Genomic DNA, 18039 nt, shown 5'->3' with positions numbered 1-18039 from the left:
TTGCCCACCCCCCCAATGTTGTGTTCCATGTCTTGCTCCCCCCTTTCTCTCTCTTGGTCTGTCTTCCTCACTCTGTTTCTCTGGCCCCTCTCCTGTTCCACGCTGTGACTGTGCTTGCTGCTCCGGTCTTGCTTCGATCCCTCTCTCTCTCTTGCCCTGACCGTGCCCGTTGCTCTGTTGTTGCTGCAGGTGATCTGCTACGTGCTGCAGGGACGGATGGATGAGGCCAGGCAAATGCTGGCCAAGCAGGCAAGCCAGCAGCCAGCAGCCAGAAGCATGTTCAAAACCCTGGACAGCCTCATGAAGAAAATGCCAGTCTTCAATGTATGTACGGCATTGGACGACTTCTATGTTGAATTCATTTTCATTTGGAATTTGTCTTTAACTTTGTTTTATAATGCATACCACTGCTGACAAATTTTCAAATCTCTCTTCAGCCGGCTGGCAGTCAGACGCTGACGGAGTTTGATTTGAAGTGGAGGCACTGGCACGAGGAGTGTGAGCTGCACTTGCAGGATGGGTCCTTCAGCTCCAACTCCAACCTGGAGACAATCTGCAAGGTGAGCAGAGCAGCAAACAGCACCCGCAACACTGGCTTCATTGTGCAGCTTGCAGGCACTTGAGAACCGTTTAGAATTTAATGAGACTTGGTGGTCCAGAACTTAAAGAAAGTGGCTTGCTCCCAGGAGGTTTCTGGTTCAATCCTAGCTCAACCACTGACTCTCTGTGTGTGTGACCTTGATCAAATCACTTAACATCCTTTATGTATAATTTCTCAAATAAACAAACTAGTATATTCACTCCCATGTGCCACAGTTGTGTACCAGTCTCTGTATGGCAGTGCATGCTACAGTTTCTATACATTGGTAAAATAAGATGTATTTATATATTAGACAAACCACACAGCCATTCACACTGCCCAACCAGAACATCACACTTCCATTCACACTGCCCAGCAAGAGGCTTGGAGGACCAGTGGTTAAAGAAAGGGGCTTGTTAGTTCACTCCTTTGTCTCTAAGTCGCTTTGGATAAAAGTGTCTGCTAAATGATTAATGAGTAATCGTAAAGTCCAGGGCAAAGACACACATTTTCATAGATTCTCTCAATGTAGAATTAATTTAATAAACTGATTTCTATTCCCAAGAAAAACAATAAAAAAAAAAACCCCACACTTTTTCATGTAAACCTCTGAACATCTTTAAACCAGTTAAACCAATTAAGCAGAAACTGAACAAGTTGTTCTAAAACATTTAATCTCCTTGGGGTTATAATCGCTGCCATTGTTAGTGACGCATTATCAGCTTTCCTACAGACTCACTCCTGAGTGCACATGGCTTACGCAAATACAGCTGCGTGTACACATGCTCACGCATGCTGTAGGTCAAGCATAAAAAAATAATAGTACACATTACATATATGTTATTGTTTTTATTCTTTTCTAGATTCTTCTAGGTCATGAAGAGACTCTGCTGAACCAGAAGGAGCAGCTTTCCACTTGGTACCACCTCCTTGTGAGCAGACTTCTGTACACACACCCCTCTGTGAAACCCACAGAGCTCCACTACTACGCACAGGTACTGCAGAGATACTGCTTCTGTACACACACCCCTCTGTGAAACCCACAGAGCTCCACTGCTACGCACAGGTACTGCAGAGATACTGCTTCTGTACACACACCCCTCTGTGAAACCCACAGAGCTCCACCGCTACGCACAGGTACTGCAGAGATACTGCTTATGTACGCACACCCCTCTGTGAAACCCACAGAGCTCCACCGCTACGCACAGGTACTGCAGAGATACTGCTTCTGTACGCACACCCCTCTGTGAAACCCACAGAGCTCCACCGCTACGCACAGGTACTGCAGAGATACTGCTTCTGTACGCACACCCCTCTGTGAAACCCACAGAGCTCCACCGCTACGCACAGGTACTGCAGAGATACTGCTTCTGTACGCACACCCCTCTGTGAAACCCACAGAGCTCCACCGCTACGCACAGGTACTGCAGAGATACTGCTTCTGTACGCACACCCCTCTGTGAAACCCACAGAGCTCCACCGCTACGCACAGGTACTGCAGAGATACTGCTTCTGTACGCACACCCCTCTGTGAAACCCACAGAGCTCCACCGCTACGCACAGGTACTGCAGAGATACTGCTTCTGTACGCACACCCCTCTGTGAAACCCACAGAGCTCCACCGCTACGCACAGGTACTGCAGAGATACTGCTTCTGTACGCACACCCCTCTGTGAAACCCACAGAGCTCCACCGCTACGCACAGGTACTGCAGAGATACTGCTTCTGTACGCACACCCCTCTGTGAAACCCACAGAGCTCCACCGCTACGCACAGGTACTGCAGAGATACTGCTTCTGTACGCACACCCCTCTGTGAAACCCACAGAGCTCCACCGCTACGCACAGGTACTGCAGAGATACTGCTTCTGTACGCACACCCCTCTGTGAAACCCACAGAGCTCCACCGCTACGCACAGGTACTGCAGAGATACTGCTTCTGTACGCACACCCCTCTGTGAAACCCACAGAGCTCCACCGCTACGCACAGGTACTGCAGAGATACTGCTTCTGTACGCACACCCCTCTGTGAAACCCACAGAGCTCCACCGCTACGCACAGGTACTGCAGAGATACTGCTTCTGTACGCACACCCCTCTGTGAAACCCACAGAGCTCCACCGCTACGCACAGGTACTGATAACCCCAGCCACACTCTGAGTATTGAATTCCAAGAGTTGCGGCAGTGAATCGGAGCAGTGGGGTTCCGTTCCACGTCCCCGCGTGCTGCCTCAACTGTTTAAATAACGGACCTGTCGCTTCTGTTTCCTGCAGCGATTAGAGGACACGAGCTGACATTTTAAAAAGAGTTTTGAAACGTTGTAAGTGTAAAAAGTTGTACGCTGTATTTTTCGGAGTCCCGCTGCTTTACTCTTTAACTTGACCGCTTTACCTGCGTCCAACTGCAGCCACTCGTATTCTACATCATTGTGGAATATTTTTCTAGTTTCTACTGGCTGCTATTAAAGGCTGTATCTTGGGAACAGCATGTCTGATTTTAGTGTGTGTGTGTGTATATATATGTACAGTATGTTAGATAATGAATTATGTGGTGAATAACATCACAAGGACATAAATGTATTTAAATAGAAATAAATGAGTATAGTTACCATGGCATCAAAAGCCCTTGACAAAGGTATGTTCAGCATAGCAAAACTTTGGAACGTTGGCTGTGTCACTAAACACAATCAGAAAACAGTGGGAAGAGTCAGGGTGGTGATGTTAAAATCCAGGTATCTCATTGGCTTTTCAGTCCAGCATGGATTTGTTCCTGGATAACCGGAGTGCCCCTGAGCCGCTGGACAGCATCCTCCTGGCTGCCTTCGAGTTTGACATTCACCAGGTCATCAAGGACTGCAGGTGAGCTATCCAGCCAGTGTGCCTGTCCGCAGCAGCGCGTGCCTTAGCTTGTATGCGAGGTGCAACCAGAACAAGTGGTATGATGTTCACAATTCAGAGCACAGTAGTGGGGTTCAGTTTTACACTGCTGTCTGTCACCCGTGGTTAAAGTGTAGTTTTCATCTCTTCTTCCAACAGCATTGCTCTCAGTAACTGGTGGTTTGTAGCCCATTTGACAGACCTGCTGGACCACTGCAAACTCCTGCAGTCCCACAACCTTCAGTGAGTATGCGTTTATATTTACACAGGCAAGTCCTGGGCTGGCTTAGCTGCTGCTTCTGTTCTTTCATGAGATGTAATTCCTGTGATGTCTCTTTCCCAGCTTTGGCTCCAATCTGAGAGAGTTCCTCCTCTTGGAATATGCGTCGGGGCTGTTCACACATCACAGGTAAGGCGCCCGTTCTTGGGAGCTGTGCTTCTGTACTCCTGTTGCTATTCAAAATTGAATTGGTCCTTGTTTTTCCCTATTCTGTGATGAGGCATGACTTTTTTAATGATAGAAAGGTACTGTAATCACACCCATTTTGTATTTTCCCTTTTCATTTGTTTTCATATTACGTCTCACTTATGTTTAACTTTAAACAAAGGCGTATTTTCAGCATGTTTCCATAAGGGAAAGTGGAAAATCCAGTTTGCTGACCGTAACACAAACCCTCACCACCCTTACTATGATTTCTATGCGACCTCCCCCCAACTCACCAATTTTAACCATGCTGCCTGAGATCTAAACAAACCTATTTTCTGGTGGTGGTAAGTGCTTTGTGAATATGGCTCAATGGCTCAGATTTACACAGTAATTATTATCAATAAGCGTGTGGCAGCACAGTGTACTGTGCGTCTCTGTCCTGACACGTGTGTGTGTGTGTGTGTCCCAGCCTGTGGCAGCTGGCAGTGGATTACTTCGATCACTGCCCGGAGTTTGGGAGGATATACCTGGAGCTGCAAATCGAGAGGGTTCCCCTGGACACAGAACGCAAGGCCCTCAAGGTGCTGCGGATCTGTGAGCAGAGGCAGCTGGCAGAGCAAGGTAAGGCAGGGTTTATACAGCATTGCAAGGTAAGGCAGGGTTTATACAGCATTGCAAGGTAAGGCAGGGTTTATACAGCATTGCAAGGTAAGGCAGGGTTTATACAGCATTGCAAGGTAAGGCAGGGTTTATACAGCATTGCAAGGTAAGGCAGGGTTTATACAGTATTTTTTATTTATTTTTTTATTGACAGACACGATTCTTTAGTTTTACTGGAACTGTCCAAGCAGGAACCTTTTTGTGTCTCTTTGTCAGATAAACTATATTGATGGAAATATATATATCTAGAAAACTTCAAAGGGTGGGTGGGGTATTTTAGTTGTAAAACGCCCCTCGACCCTGAGGGTAATTCCCTAACCCGGTTCTGTTTCTGCAGTGCGCAGCATCTGCAAGATCATGGCGAAGAAAGCCGTGCGAAACAACCGGCTGGGCTCGGCGCTGTCCTGGAGCATCCGAGCTAAAGACGCTGCCTTCGCCACCCTCATCTCCGACAGGTTCATCACCCTCCCCTCCCTCTGCACATGGAAGTTTAGTCAGAACTTCATCATGACAACCATTCCCCTACCAAAGTGCAGGCTCTTTTTCTCCATTCATTTTGTCCTTGCCTGCTTTCATTAATTGCTCCCCGTCCTGCCTCTCCAGGTTTCTGCAGGATTATTGTGCTCGGGGCACCTTCTCTGACCTGGACCTCATCGACAATCTGGGGTCTGCCATGCTGCTCAGCGACCGGCTCACCTTCTTAGGTACGTACTTCAACAGGAGCGCCAATCTCTTGTGCTTCTTTTGATATTCCCCTCTACTAACAAATCTTCTAAACAGAGAGGGTTCAGGCTACAGTTACCTTGTTACCTTTGTTGTTGCGTTCTTGATGAATTCCCTTGTTGCTCGTTTCCAGGGAAGTACCGCGAGTTCCACAAGCTGTACGGAGAGAAGAGGTTCGCTGAGGCTGCCAAGCTGCTGCTGTCGCTCATGACGGCCAGAATTGCCCCCCGTAGCTTCTGGATGACCCTCCTTACTGATGCACTGCCCCTGCTGGAGCAGAAACAGGTCCGTATCGGCACGATCGAGAATTTAGGAGATCAAATTTGTGATCATAGTGTATGAGTGTCAAACATAACGTGCGTGTGTGTTTGCAGCTCTATTTGAGAGTATCTGTAAAGGCTTTGTGTAGTTTTGATGTTCTGAAGGTGTAAAAGCATTGCAGGCAAACGGCTGGTTTCACAGACGTCAATTAGCACTCGTCTTGGATTACTTTACCTAAATTAACATTAGGGAGCCCAAGATTAGCGCTAATCTGGAAATATGAAACTAGGCCTAAATGCATTAGCTAAAGTGTACACTGTTGCTTTTCGTTAAGGGTTTTGCATGCATAATGTTTTTAGGATGTAAACAGGGTGTTTAAAACATTTTTGTTTTTTGTTTTAAGGTGATATTTTCAGCAGATCAAACGTACGAGCTGATGCACTGCCTGGAGGAGCTGACGTCAGGCAAGACTGAGCCCAGTGACAAATGTACCGTTCAGGTAAGACTAAATAAGTAATAATAAATAGAGAACCTGTGTATTAGTTTCAGAGCTGCAGTTTGGAGAAGTGGGTACAAGTTTATTTCCACCAGTCTGCACACACACAGCAGATCGTTAAGATAAAGCAGAACTACTTAACTTCAGTACAACCTTTCCATAGGTAACTAGAAAACAAAGTGGTTTAGACTAAAGCTTAATGCAGTCTGGAGCAACACCAGCGCCACTTCAATTACAATAACTGGATCTTCTAGGATGTTATTTTTTATATCCTAATCATATTTAATTTGGAAATAATATATATAATTAAAAAAAAAAAAGATTTCTGTGATTAAATGTATCTGTTTCACCACAGGAGGAAGATATAGAAACCACCAAAGTGGAGCTTCTCCGCCTTGCGTTGGCACGGAACCTGGCTGCAGCCATCGTAAAGGAGGGGACAGTGGACTCCTTATAAACACAAACCAACTTTTCTACATTTTACAAAACCTGTATATAAAGCCCAGCCGCATCTTTTTTCAGAAATAAATAAATGCAGGATGCCTTCTTATGTCTTTGGTAATAAAGTTATTATTGTTCTGCAGAAACATTTCCTTGTTTTCTCTCGCAGAAATACATGACTGGCACAGGTCTGGGAGTGTGTGTGTGTGTGTGTGTGTACCCGTTTGGCAGTACTGGCAGTCTTGACTCAATGGCAGCTCAGGTACTTGCTCAGGTACCCTTGTAGCCTCAAGATTGTTTTTCCCCAGCTTGGCAAGGATGGTGGTCATGGATGAATTTGCTCTCCACAGCAGTATGTATGTGGAGTCTGCATTAATTCAAAGTTCAGGGTGGAGTCAGCGCTGTTCTTTATTATGTCGCTGGCACTGCTATCATTGTTTTATCTAATCTGGGTGCTCGACCAGGTTCAGAGAAGAAGAAAAAAGCCATTACGATCACGTAGTAGTTTTTAAAATGAAGACGCTTTAATTCTTCATGCAGCGGAACAACTAAGAACGTTTAAATATGTACACTTTCGTTAGCTTTCTGTCATGGCAAGCTGCACCTCACAAGTTAAGCATCTCTAAAAGACAATAAATACAACATTATACAGAACAGCATTTCAGCTTCTTCCATTAAACACGTCACAGTGCCGACAGCAAAGGGCTCCTACCACAGTGTAAGAAATAGAAACACCAGGGGGGCAGAATGATGGCTTTGGTACTGCAGTACCAGCAAAACCGAACAGGATAGCAAACGCTAGCTTTGAACGCTTTCTTAATCTCCCCCTTGACTTCAGATACAGTTTACTTATAACACCTGTTCTTCCACTCTAGCGTGAGATGCTGTTGCAGACAGATCCTCTGAATTTGCAGTCCCAATCAGTCACAGCGCCATCTCTACACAACACTGACAATGCAATTATTGTACAGCACCAACTGCTGTACTGCAATCCCTACCCGGCATTTTTTTTTGGGGGGGGGGGGGGGGGGGGGGGGGACTGTTTATTGATATTTGGCACCCTGTGCAACATATCACATGCTAGCCTGTCACCGTGAGAACCACGTTAAGCATTATGTTCCTCTTCAGCTGTCGTCGGTGGGATTTCTTTTGTAGGTGCAGATATGAATTTGAAAACGATTTTCTCGTCACCCTTACACACACTCTAGGAGTTAATGGTTCAGTGGGGTCTCCCATTAATGGAACCTGCCTTGTACAGTCTAGCCAAGGGCTAACAGTTTAGGGGAACAGAGTTAAAAAAAAAAAGTATATAAATTAAATTGAAAACATAGAGACAAGTAGATACACAATGGATTTTGTAACAGTAGTAGCACTTGCTTCCTAAGAAAAAACATTCATTAATGGATCGATTCTGGCTCAGCTATTTGAAGTCAACAAAGTCCCATCCATTGCCGTGTCATGGGGGGGGATGGGTCCCGTCCTTCAGTGCCTGTGCTATAGATAACCCCATTTTTCTGCCGGTGGAAACTGGTCCACTTCTCCGGCCTCTGTACAGACCTGGTCACCCAGTGTAAACGTCAGCTTGTACCGCAGTCTCACCTTTTCCTGTGTGAAAGCAAGAAGGGGCAAAAGTATTAAATATCCCAGATTTAACTGGGGCACACTGCTGACTTTTTTAATTGTTTGATAGTTATGCTGCACCTTATTAGTGTTTCTCTGATTTTGTTTCTGCAAGTAGTAGCATAACAAGATGCCAGATGCTTTTTGAACACCCATGTACTGGCCCCCTACCTTCATTGGGTTTGCTAGCAGCATGACCTGTGTGATGGTGGCTGGGGGCAGGATGGGGTTGAAAGGAGCCAGTTCTGTTTCCGATGGGGGCTGCAGTTTGACCTTCATCGACTTGAGTCAGGAAGACAAAGAAATAAAGAGAGCACTCAAAATGTGTAAAACTGACCCGTCTCACTGGATGAACTGTCCTACACATTGCTCTTAACTGGATTACAGTCAGATGCAATCAGAGGAATGGAGATGCAATAAGCAGAAGGAGGCTGTTATCGTGTTCACCATGAATGTGACAGACGGATAGACCGAGGGACACGATCACCACATAATACAAAGAAGCCGACTCTCACCTTGGGCACCGCAGCCTGCAGGACTACGTTCTGGACGGGGAGGGGGGCTGTGTTCAGCATCGTCACCACAATCACCAGCACATCCGGTCTACCTGGGGGGCACTCCGAAGAGAAGTGCATCAGCACCCGAACCCCATTCTTATCATAGGCTGTAACAGGCAGGACCTTGCCTGGGGTAGGGATAGGAGGAGAAGGACAGAGATAAGCAGCAGCAGCAGCGTTAGCAAAAACAACAACCTGCATTCGTTCAATGTTAAACTAGCATACACATTTCCAATGAAAACCTAGACTTGATTTAGTATTTAAGGTCATCTTTACAATGATTAAACCTTTGGAAAAAATATGCAACGACTAATGCAAGACCCTCTTAAATAAACAGGACATTTTTGGTTTAACGTTCAGCAAAATACTATGCCGTTTAGGATTTATACTTTCGTTCAGTGTTTAAAGTTTCAGAGCTTTCCCAGCCTTGGTACAAGCAGAGGGAGGGTCTCTGGGACTCACTGGGTTTGATGGAGTCCAGCTGCACGTGAACGCTGGCGAGTGAAGCATCGGGCCCCCTTGCAGGGCTCCCCTGGATCGTCGGGTGGAGGGGGGAAAGGGAGCAGAAGAGGGGGCTGCCGGGGGCCGATGAGGAAGCCATGGCCTGGACCATGGCGTGGGAGACGGGGGTGTCCATGCATGCAGCAGGAATAGGGGCCGTGGTGGCGGGGGGACCAGGAAACCCCAAGATAGAAGAGGAATCAGCACTGGAGGAAGCTCCCAGACAGACCATGGGCTCTGGCTTTAACTGGGCAGGCAGCCTTAATGAGAAGATACAAAATAAAACATAAATCATGAAGTCTTGCTGTCAGCTGAACAGACAAACAACTGGGAAGCCATTTCCCATTCCATCATTCTGGTTGAATACATAAAAACATAGGGAGGTTTTTTTTTTTATGAAGAGAGACACTTGCATCAGAAAACCATTAATCAATTATAATATATGCAACAAGCAACTTCACTTTTAATCATTTTGTAACATTAACCTGTGCGGTCTCCCCCTCCACCTCCTCCAGTATGTACATCCCTGTGTTAAGAACACACAATCAAACTACTCAACACTTCAAATCGACAGTTCACCCTACAAACTGATTGGACTGGGAAGGAGTGATTTACCCCACTGGTTCCCCCAGGTCCAGCATGCTGAGATCCTGCAAGGCTTGACTCTCGGGGTGAGGCGCTGCCTGCAGCCCAGCCCCCGGGAACAGGAACGGGGCCGGGCCGGACCTGGGCAAGGAGGGAGCGGCCGGGTAACTACAAGGAGCAATGCGGGACACAGGGGCTGCAGGGAACATCGGCCCAGCATACAGAGCAGCTGCCCCAGACAGAGGCTTGCTGTTGAAGAAGTCTAACCCGCTGTCGGAGGCCTGGGAGATGGAAAGAGAAAAATCAAAAAGTCAAGTCTTCTACATTACAATCCCTGACACCCACTTGGGTGTTTTTTATTTTTAATTTATTTGAATAATAATAATTACATTTGTTTTGGGGGTTCCAATACTCTACCAGGGGCTTTTTAAAATGTTAAATAAGTCAAACAAATAAGACACTTGAATAAAAGTCTGTGGATGCTCGCAGTGTTACCTGTAATGTGGTCGACTGTTTAAGTGTACCCTCCTTTCCATTGTTCAAAGTGGGTACTGGATCATTTAACCCTGCAAAGGGAAGCAGGCAAGCATTAAAATACTCTGTATGTGCAACACAATGAAGCACTTAAAGGTTTACAGCGCAGTACTGGAGTGCAGGCAGTTACCCAGAGACAGCAGTTCCTCATCCAGCAGGGAGAGGGCGCCACTGGCCTGGGGGGCTGTTTTCTCGGTGTGGCCGGAGGATCGGCTCCGAGTGGAAGTCTGCAGGTGAGGGGGAGGGGGCAGAACTGGGATCGCTGGGGCCAGCAGCGGATAGGCTGGAGCAGGTGCAGGAGGCGGAGCTGGCTCTGAAAAGGACGGGCTGGGAATGTCGAGCTCATCCAGGTCAATCAAGGTCTCTGTGTTTCTGCTACCCTTACTGCCTGGAGAACAGAGGACAACACAAAACCTTCCATTGACTCGTCTGACATTTTTATATATAAAACAAACAAGACTTACAGTTCAAAAACAAGGTGTGCTACACCTGTACAGCAATTCAATAAACACTGCGTGGCTTCATTATTATCTGACTTGCACATCAAAAAAAAAAATAATAATAATTACTTTCAAATATTAGGGAAGGACCCTTCTAAATTATAGTGCACATGAATTAAACAAATTTGATAATTATTGAAATTGGGAAATATTTTCTGCACAGCAAAGACTTAATAAAACTGATCGGACGGCCAAAACAAATAAACACAAAACCACATGTTTTGTGTTTATAAAAATATAATTCACATTTTGTACTGCAAATAACTGGGACAAACCAATTTTATTGTCCGTATTTGCTGATCCAGGAAGGTCAGTCTCTCCATTGACAGTCTGTCCTTCAACAATCTTCTTGTAGGAATTTATTCCACGTGACAGATCATCGCTTGCTTGGAGGATGTCACCTACAAAACAAAGCAGAAACCCAGCGTTCAATAACGTGCAGGCGAAGCGCGGCGGCGATGTGGTTGGCAATTGCAAGACAGCCGCAGCTTTACCTAAACTGTTGTCGTTGTCCTCCGTCTCCGTGGCTAATTTGAATACATTACATCTCATCTTATCACAGCGTTCGTACAGCTCCTGGAATACATCATGCACATATATAAAGTAAAACCTACTAAATATATAGATTGTTATAAGCAGGTTCGTGTTATGCGTGGTTAGTTAAATGTATCAATCTTCAACATCAAAATCAGGGTTGATAATGTTGCATGGTCCCCAAAGACCTTGCTTGGTAGGAGACCAACAGCAGAAGCTCAATTAAACTTAGAAAATGAAACACTTCTATGCCGGTAGATTTGTGCCCCTTCATAGCCTTGCAGCCTTCAGAATGACACCTGCCTTTATAAGCTCCCGGTCTGCTTCCGAAGACTCCTCTCTGTTGAAGTGGGTCAGCATTTCATTGAGGAGTTTCACGTTGTTATTGACCTCCTCCAGTGCGTTCACGCGTTTCGTTACCTTCTGCATCCGGGCTTCATCCTGCAGAGAGGACAGAGAAGCACATGCAGCAGTGAGAGCGCCTGCAGAACCTCCGCTGTCTCCAAATCACCATTTAATAATGCTTACTGTAACATGCACGCAGCGCTGTGATTGTGGAGCTGGAGCTCCATGCATTAACATAATTTTGCTCCAGGTACACGTATTTAAAGAAATGCAGCAGATGTTTACAGCGTAGCTCCAGCTCCTGCACCAGTAGATTTTGCTCCATGTTGCTGTGTTCTTGCGCAGTGCTACAGTCCACCCCATGGCACTCTCTTACCTCTTTCACCATGTTCTTAATGAGCCTGTTAGCCTCCTGCAGATCCTCTGGGTTTTTGCTTTTCAGCAGCTCAGCCAGTAGCTGCAATGACAGCAGGCAGCAGACACTTCACTCAAAACAGCAACTAAACACCTGGAGGACTCAGGAATCAGAATGTTTAAAGCTTTACAGAAGCAACATCACCACCTCCTTCCTCTGATAACACAGCACTGCAGAAATAGATAATCAGAAATGTATGCCTCTACCCGGAATGTAAAGGATACTGACTGATTTTATATAAATAAATATTCCGTTTTGGATATTGCACCATAATATTAATCAGAATAAACACCCTCTTATTTTGTGTAAGTTATTGTGCTCTAGAAAAAATATGTAGGGCAATGACTGAACGTCTTCGAGGTCTCCTTGTTGCATAGTGGAAGAATGAACCCGTGTGAAACAGCAGTCCTGGCAGACCCCACCTTACTCTTTTCTTCATCCTCGAACACTGGGTTTTTGGGGCGTGTCGGGGGTGATGGAATGAGAGTATTATCTACAGGGATCTCTGGATCACAGGATACAATACCTGCAAGGACAGACATGCAATCAGCGTCTAAACATTTACTACCAATATTAAAACCTATAACGACACATAATAAAATGAAGACAGCCAGGCTGTAAAATAAACTTTCGAACGTATTATTTTATACATGGTCAGTAGCATGTGTGCTGGTCAACGAGCTGCAAGCTTGGGATTGGTACAGGCATCCAGAGACCACTATAGGGACGTTAATAAGACTTCCATTGCAAAGCGGTTTGATCCATTCCTGGTTTCACTGTGGATTTAATAAGACACGCCTGAGCGTGTTACCTACACACTGTGGCTAATCAAGCATGTATTAAAACCTGGAATGGGTGTAGCTGCTATGCAACAGGAGTCTTACTCCCATCCCTGCGCTTGCTGAGGGACAGGAACGAAGGAGTGAACGAGACGCTCATACCTTGCCTCTTCAGCATCTGATAGGCCTCGTTAATTTTGGCTTCGTCCGGCAGGGCCACTGCCCAGCTGTACAGCATTTCAATGACTTTCCTCTTCACCTTCTCCGACACCCTGTCGCCAAGGTACTGAAACGAGAGCAGAAAGGACAATGCATGGGCAGGGTGGCTAAGGGGCTCCGGTTTCACCAGGACAGTGCTTTTTAACCTCACAATCCAATGCATTCAGGTAGCTGTTACTCATTTCTATCGTTTAAGAGATGCAGTACTAACACATGCCAAACTGTGTAAGTGAATCTGGAGTCACATGGTCACCCTCGGCACAGGGCTGCTGTGACAACAGTTTTCAGCGGAAAGATCATTTCCTAGTTTGCTTTAGTGCTTTATCTGCATACAGTCAAGAGAAAGAATTGATTACTCAGTTTAGGAGCACAGTAATCTGATAGTTCTTGGTTGTATTGTACTGTTTTTTTTTTTCCTTCTGTCTTTTATTCCTCCAACAGTGTAACAGCAACTAAAACACAACTGCCTCCAGACTTACCTTGGGCGAGACTACTTTGATTAATTCATTTAAAAATCGAAATTTTCCAACTTCGTTATGGAATCTTCTTCCGCAGTTCTTCATGCAAGCTTCCAATACCTGAAATGCAACACTTTCACGATTATTAAAACACAAAACAAAAGCAATATTAGCACTGCAATTATATTTTTTATAGGAAATACGGATGCAGATGTATACTCTACGGATGGGAATTTCAAATGTTTTTCTATTCCAATACATGGGGACCAACATTTTCATGTATTCGAATACCCAAAACAAAGAATAAAAGGCAAATACGCATGTGCACTACAGCAGACAGCATCAAAAGTGCAAGCTGCTAAAGTTTAACTTTACTCTTCGGAGGAGCCGGCCGGCTTCACCAAGGTATAAACAATGTCCAAAACGAGGTTTCTTTGTGCAAGTTACTTGATTTATTCAGTAACCTGTAAATAATTCAAAACAAGGACACCTGGTTGTACTTGTAATGGTCAGTGCAAATGCTGACGTTACTCCATCCATTCACAGAAAGTCAACAGTAGATGTTTTACATTGTACTGCTGTCCACAGAGTTAAAAAACTACTTCCACGTCATTGCGGTGTTCTGCTTAGCATTGAGTAAGTAGCTACATTAGCTTTCTAATTGCAACGTTACTAAAGTTAGGCTTCCTTTTCAGCACTTGCTATATCGCTTTGTTTGCAAAGTTAAAGTTAGCTGTGCTCCCGGAAGCTGTTTCACGACTGGGTGCCGTCATTACAGTGGGGGGGGGGGGGGGGGGTTGGGGTGGGGGGGGGGGGGGGGTGGGGGGGGGGGGGGGGGGGGGGGGGGGGGTGGGGGGGGGGGGGTTGTGGGGGGGGGGGGTGGGGGGGGGGGGGGGGGGGGGGGGGGGGGGGGGGGGTTATGGGGGATCTGTTAACATTAGCTGAAAACATGGCAACAAAACCGGATTAATGTGCTCATTGTAATGCCAGGGGTTACATGCGATTTGAACAGCGTTTGACAATTTCAAAGAATACGTTTACTGTAGAACTTTGCTGTTACAAGCACTGCATGAATAATTAGGGTCCTTACGTTTAATATGCCAATCTCATTTACATGAATGCGCAGGGTTTAACATGCTATTTGAACAGGTTTTTTATTTTTTATTTTCGTGTAATCGAACACACTGACCCATCCCTAGTATACACCATTATATGAAACTATACAGAAAACAGCGCATACCCAAGTAAATATCGGTGCCGTCCCCCAGCACCCCCCTGTGGTAACTCTGTGTATTGGCTTCTTATGATACTCTGGAGCAGCACACCAAATCTCAACCACCTGACATTTGATATTTGTTTGCTAAAGTGATTTATTGTAATAATGACCCAGACGATTTTAACAAGACCCTTTTTTTTCAATGTATGCATTTTCTATTAACCTGAGAAAAGATCATTAACAACAAACACTGCATTAAATATTTTAATAAAGTTAAAGCGATAATAGATATGAATTCATAAACAGTACGTGACTGGTGTTCTACCCCCTGGAATAAATATTCAGAGCCCCTCTGCAGGCAGAGTCACTTCATCATTGTGGATCATCTTCAGAGAGCCAACACAGTTCCCATTGTCCGCTCCCAACAGGGATCCACATTGTGTCTTACTGGTTATGTACGCAATCAGATTTCACAAATGTGATAGGATTTGAAAGAAGGGGGTAACTGGAGGCTGATCAGACAGACGAGGCTGTTTCATTGAGAATCACAGTAAATATCCATTGCTCTGGGTGTGTGTAATTATATATATTTGTATCGGACGCGGCTTACTTACTGTCAATGCCTGCACTGCCTCCCATTCTTGAGGGGACTGGATTTTATGAGCAAGCAACCTCACCGCTATCTGTGGACTGCAAAAAAACAAAAAATAAAAAGAAATAAATCAATCTATAAAAGTGACACGTTTTGCATGCCGTGAGCCACACCATCTTCCTTGCAGACTCAGTTTTGCTTCGAAGCAAAAAGCCATGTTATGCTTATTCTACATTGGAGCTCTGTGCAAGAAAGGGATAAGGTTTCTCTTTGTTGATCAAGCATGGCCTTGGTTATCTACTATATATATTGGATTTCCGTGAGTTTTTACTGTAAAAAAAAAAAAAAAAAAAAAAATGCTGATTTCAAGCTTTACCATCAAGTTAAAAATAAAAAGTGGAACATGCAGATCTCCACTCAGAAACAACAATCGCTTTGTGCCTACACTAAACCCAGCACATCCACAACAGTTCCAGCATACATACCCTTCTAATTCTTTATTGATTTGATCACAGAATCCTATAATGTACTCCCAGTCGTCCTGTCTGTTGGAGGGGTTAGTGGCTTTATCTAGGGGGTACAGAAAACAAAAGAAAGGTTTACCCATTAGGAAAGCCACAATCATTTAGCCACAGATTTATTTAGAAATACTGTATTGCCAAAAAAAAAAAATAGGTAGGAGTGACCAATTCCATTAGTTTTTAGCTAAATCCACCTCACAGGGAAGCACTTCTATTGTTAATCATCACTGGTTTCATCAAATCAAAGTAAAAGCCAAACTGGTGAGTTTACTGCATGGGCTTCTATCTGAAAAGCAAGCTCTACTGCGCACAATGCAAGCTTATGATTTTTCCTCGTTACTCCTCCATGTGTTCAAAGTGCTCAGAGCAGTGATGGAATAAGGAAAATCAGCTGGAAAAACATTCAAACACAGCTCAACAACAACATCCAACCGCTCTTCTCTGATAACGAGTAAAATAAGATCTGTTTTGTTTCAGCTTTAGTCCCGGGTAAGATGGTCAGTTGAGCATGACTCGCGTTTAGAAATGAGTTATCACTGACTCTTTAATATTAACAACACCTGTCTTGCACGTAGTCTCTCCTGAAGGCTCGTATACATAGATTACTGTATCACTGATTCAACAGCCGAATAATGACGCCTGTACCGCAGTACTGACAACACTGGTAAACCTTACTGATCTATTCTTAAAGGATTCTCTGTGGCAACAGAATTTCACATTCATATCGTGATTTAAAAAAAAAAAAAAAACATCTGACGTGCACGTCTATGAATGGGACATGTTGTACAGTTTGTGTGATACACTTCATAAGTTTATAATTGAGCAGACTTCATCAAAAACCTTGGACACACACAGTAGTGCATTGTTTCAGTCCAAGACTACTAGGAATACAATTTCGTTTCATGTCTGTTATACCAGAGACAAGTACAGTTCGTTATAAATAATGTAATAATCTCTCAGCGACATGGTAACACAGTGACGGCTCTATCGAATCCATACGACACCTATGTGCAAATGAATTACTTCTAGCAGCACCTCTCTGGACGGGGGCACCCTGACACCGTGCGCACCGCCTGTAAATGCTTAAAGAGACCGGCGCTGTCACTTTCACTGTTTTCCTGTTTTCCTGTTTTCCTGCTTTCCTGCTTTCCTGATACTCACTAAGCCAGGACTCCAGAGTCTCTCCTTCCGCATTCGCCATAGCCACAGCCCAGGAAACCTCGCGAGAACCAAATCCAAACGCGACTTTCATTTTGTCGCCACGCCTCGATTAACCCCTCGCCTGCTGGAGGCTATTGGCTCAGTTTGGATGCTTCGTTCTTCTTCTTCTCGTTATTTTTTTATTGTACAAAAAGTAAAGATAAGTAGCAAAACAGGTTAACAGAGAGGTAGTTTTATTTCTTGCTGTTTAAATAACAGGGACCATGTATGAAGAATTATTGCCAAGCCGTACCATTGGATTACACAGCTCACCCTAGACAGTCCTCATTTCCAGCAGGTGACGCTCCTGAGCCAGCGGCAATGCTGCGGTTTAGACGGGAGACAATGGATAACACACCCACCCACACACCCACCCACACTCCCACACCCACCCACACTCCCACCCACCCACACCCCACACACCCACCCACAAGGGGTGGTGGGGTGAGGGGTGGGTGTGGGTTTGTGGGTGGGTGTGAGGGTGGCCCCCCACCCACCCACACTCCCACCCAGGTGTGGGCACACCCACACACACCACACACCACACACACACACCCACACACCCCCACCCCCCCACATCCCACACCCCCCCCCCACACTCCCACCCCCACACCACACCCCCACACACCCCCACCCCCACACCCACACCCACACCCACCCCACACCCACACACACCCACACACCCACACACACACACACACCCACACCCCCACACACACACAAACACCCACACCCACCCACACACCCACACACACCCACCACACACTCCCACACACACCCCCACACACACACAACCCACACCCACACACACACACACACCCACCCACACACACACACACACACACACCCACACACCCACCAACCCACCCACCACTCAGACCACTCCCACAACTCCACCCAACTCCCCCCACACCCCCACACCACAACACCCACCCACACTCCCCCCCACCCACACCCACACACCCACACCCACCACCCACACCCACACACACACACTCCC

General features: G+C 45.7%; 2 protein-coding genes across 3 annotated transcripts; one reads left to right on the top strand and one right to left on the bottom strand.

The window, feature by feature from the left end:
• Nucleotides 1–129: 129 nt before the first annotated feature.
• Nucleotides 130–6572, top strand: LOC121295467 (nuclear pore complex protein Nup85-like; the record flags this gene model as incomplete). The annotated part of the gene is made up of 12 exons (XM_041220101.1): nt 130–324; nt 438–560; nt 1444–1575; nt 3331–3437; nt 3615–3698; nt 3799–3864; nt 4352–4503; nt 4880–4997; nt 5146–5246; nt 5399–5550; nt 5930–6025; nt 6378–6572. Coding segments are annotated over 12 exons (1428 nt in total), but the record flags the coding sequence as incomplete, so codon positions are not given.
• Nucleotides 6573–7484: 912 nt separating this feature from the next.
• Nucleotides 7485–17047, bottom strand: LOC121295862 (ADP-ribosylation factor-binding protein GGA3-like). 2 transcript variants are annotated; one of them, XM_041220967.1, is made up of 17 exons: nt 17001–17047; nt 15804–15888; nt 15341–15416; nt 13532–13630; nt 12996–13119; nt 12477–12580; nt 12016–12096; nt 11598–11735; nt 11255–11336; nt 11036–11161; nt 10391–10648; nt 10222–10292; nt 9757–10007; nt 9103–9401; nt 8599–8768; nt 8255–8365; nt 7485–8068 (listed from the first exon to the last, which is right to left on the bottom strand). In XM_041220967.1, exons 1-17 carry the CDS (start codon nt 17038–17040, stop codon nt 7958–7960), a joined length of 2226 nt encoding a protein of 741 aa, XP_041076901.1. In that variant the 5' UTR covers nt 17041–17047; the 3' UTR covers nt 7485–7957. The 2 variants fall into 2 exon arrangements, with proteins under 2 accessions (XP_041076901.1, XP_041076902.1); XM_041220968.1 differs by lacking the exon at nt 17001–17047 and adding an exon at nt 16875–16893.
• Nucleotides 17048–18039: the final 992 nt, after the last annotated feature.

Source organism: Polyodon spathula, chromosome 20 (assembly GCF_017654505.1).
Source record: "Polyodon spathula isolate WHYD16114869_AA chromosome 20, ASM1765450v1, whole genome shotgun sequence".
Lineage (NCBI taxonomy): Eukaryota > Metazoa > Chordata > Actinopteri > Acipenseriformes > Polyodontidae > Polyodon > Polyodon spathula.
Note: the sequence above shows the minus strand (reverse complement) of the source record. Positions and strands in the feature narration are given on the sequence as shown.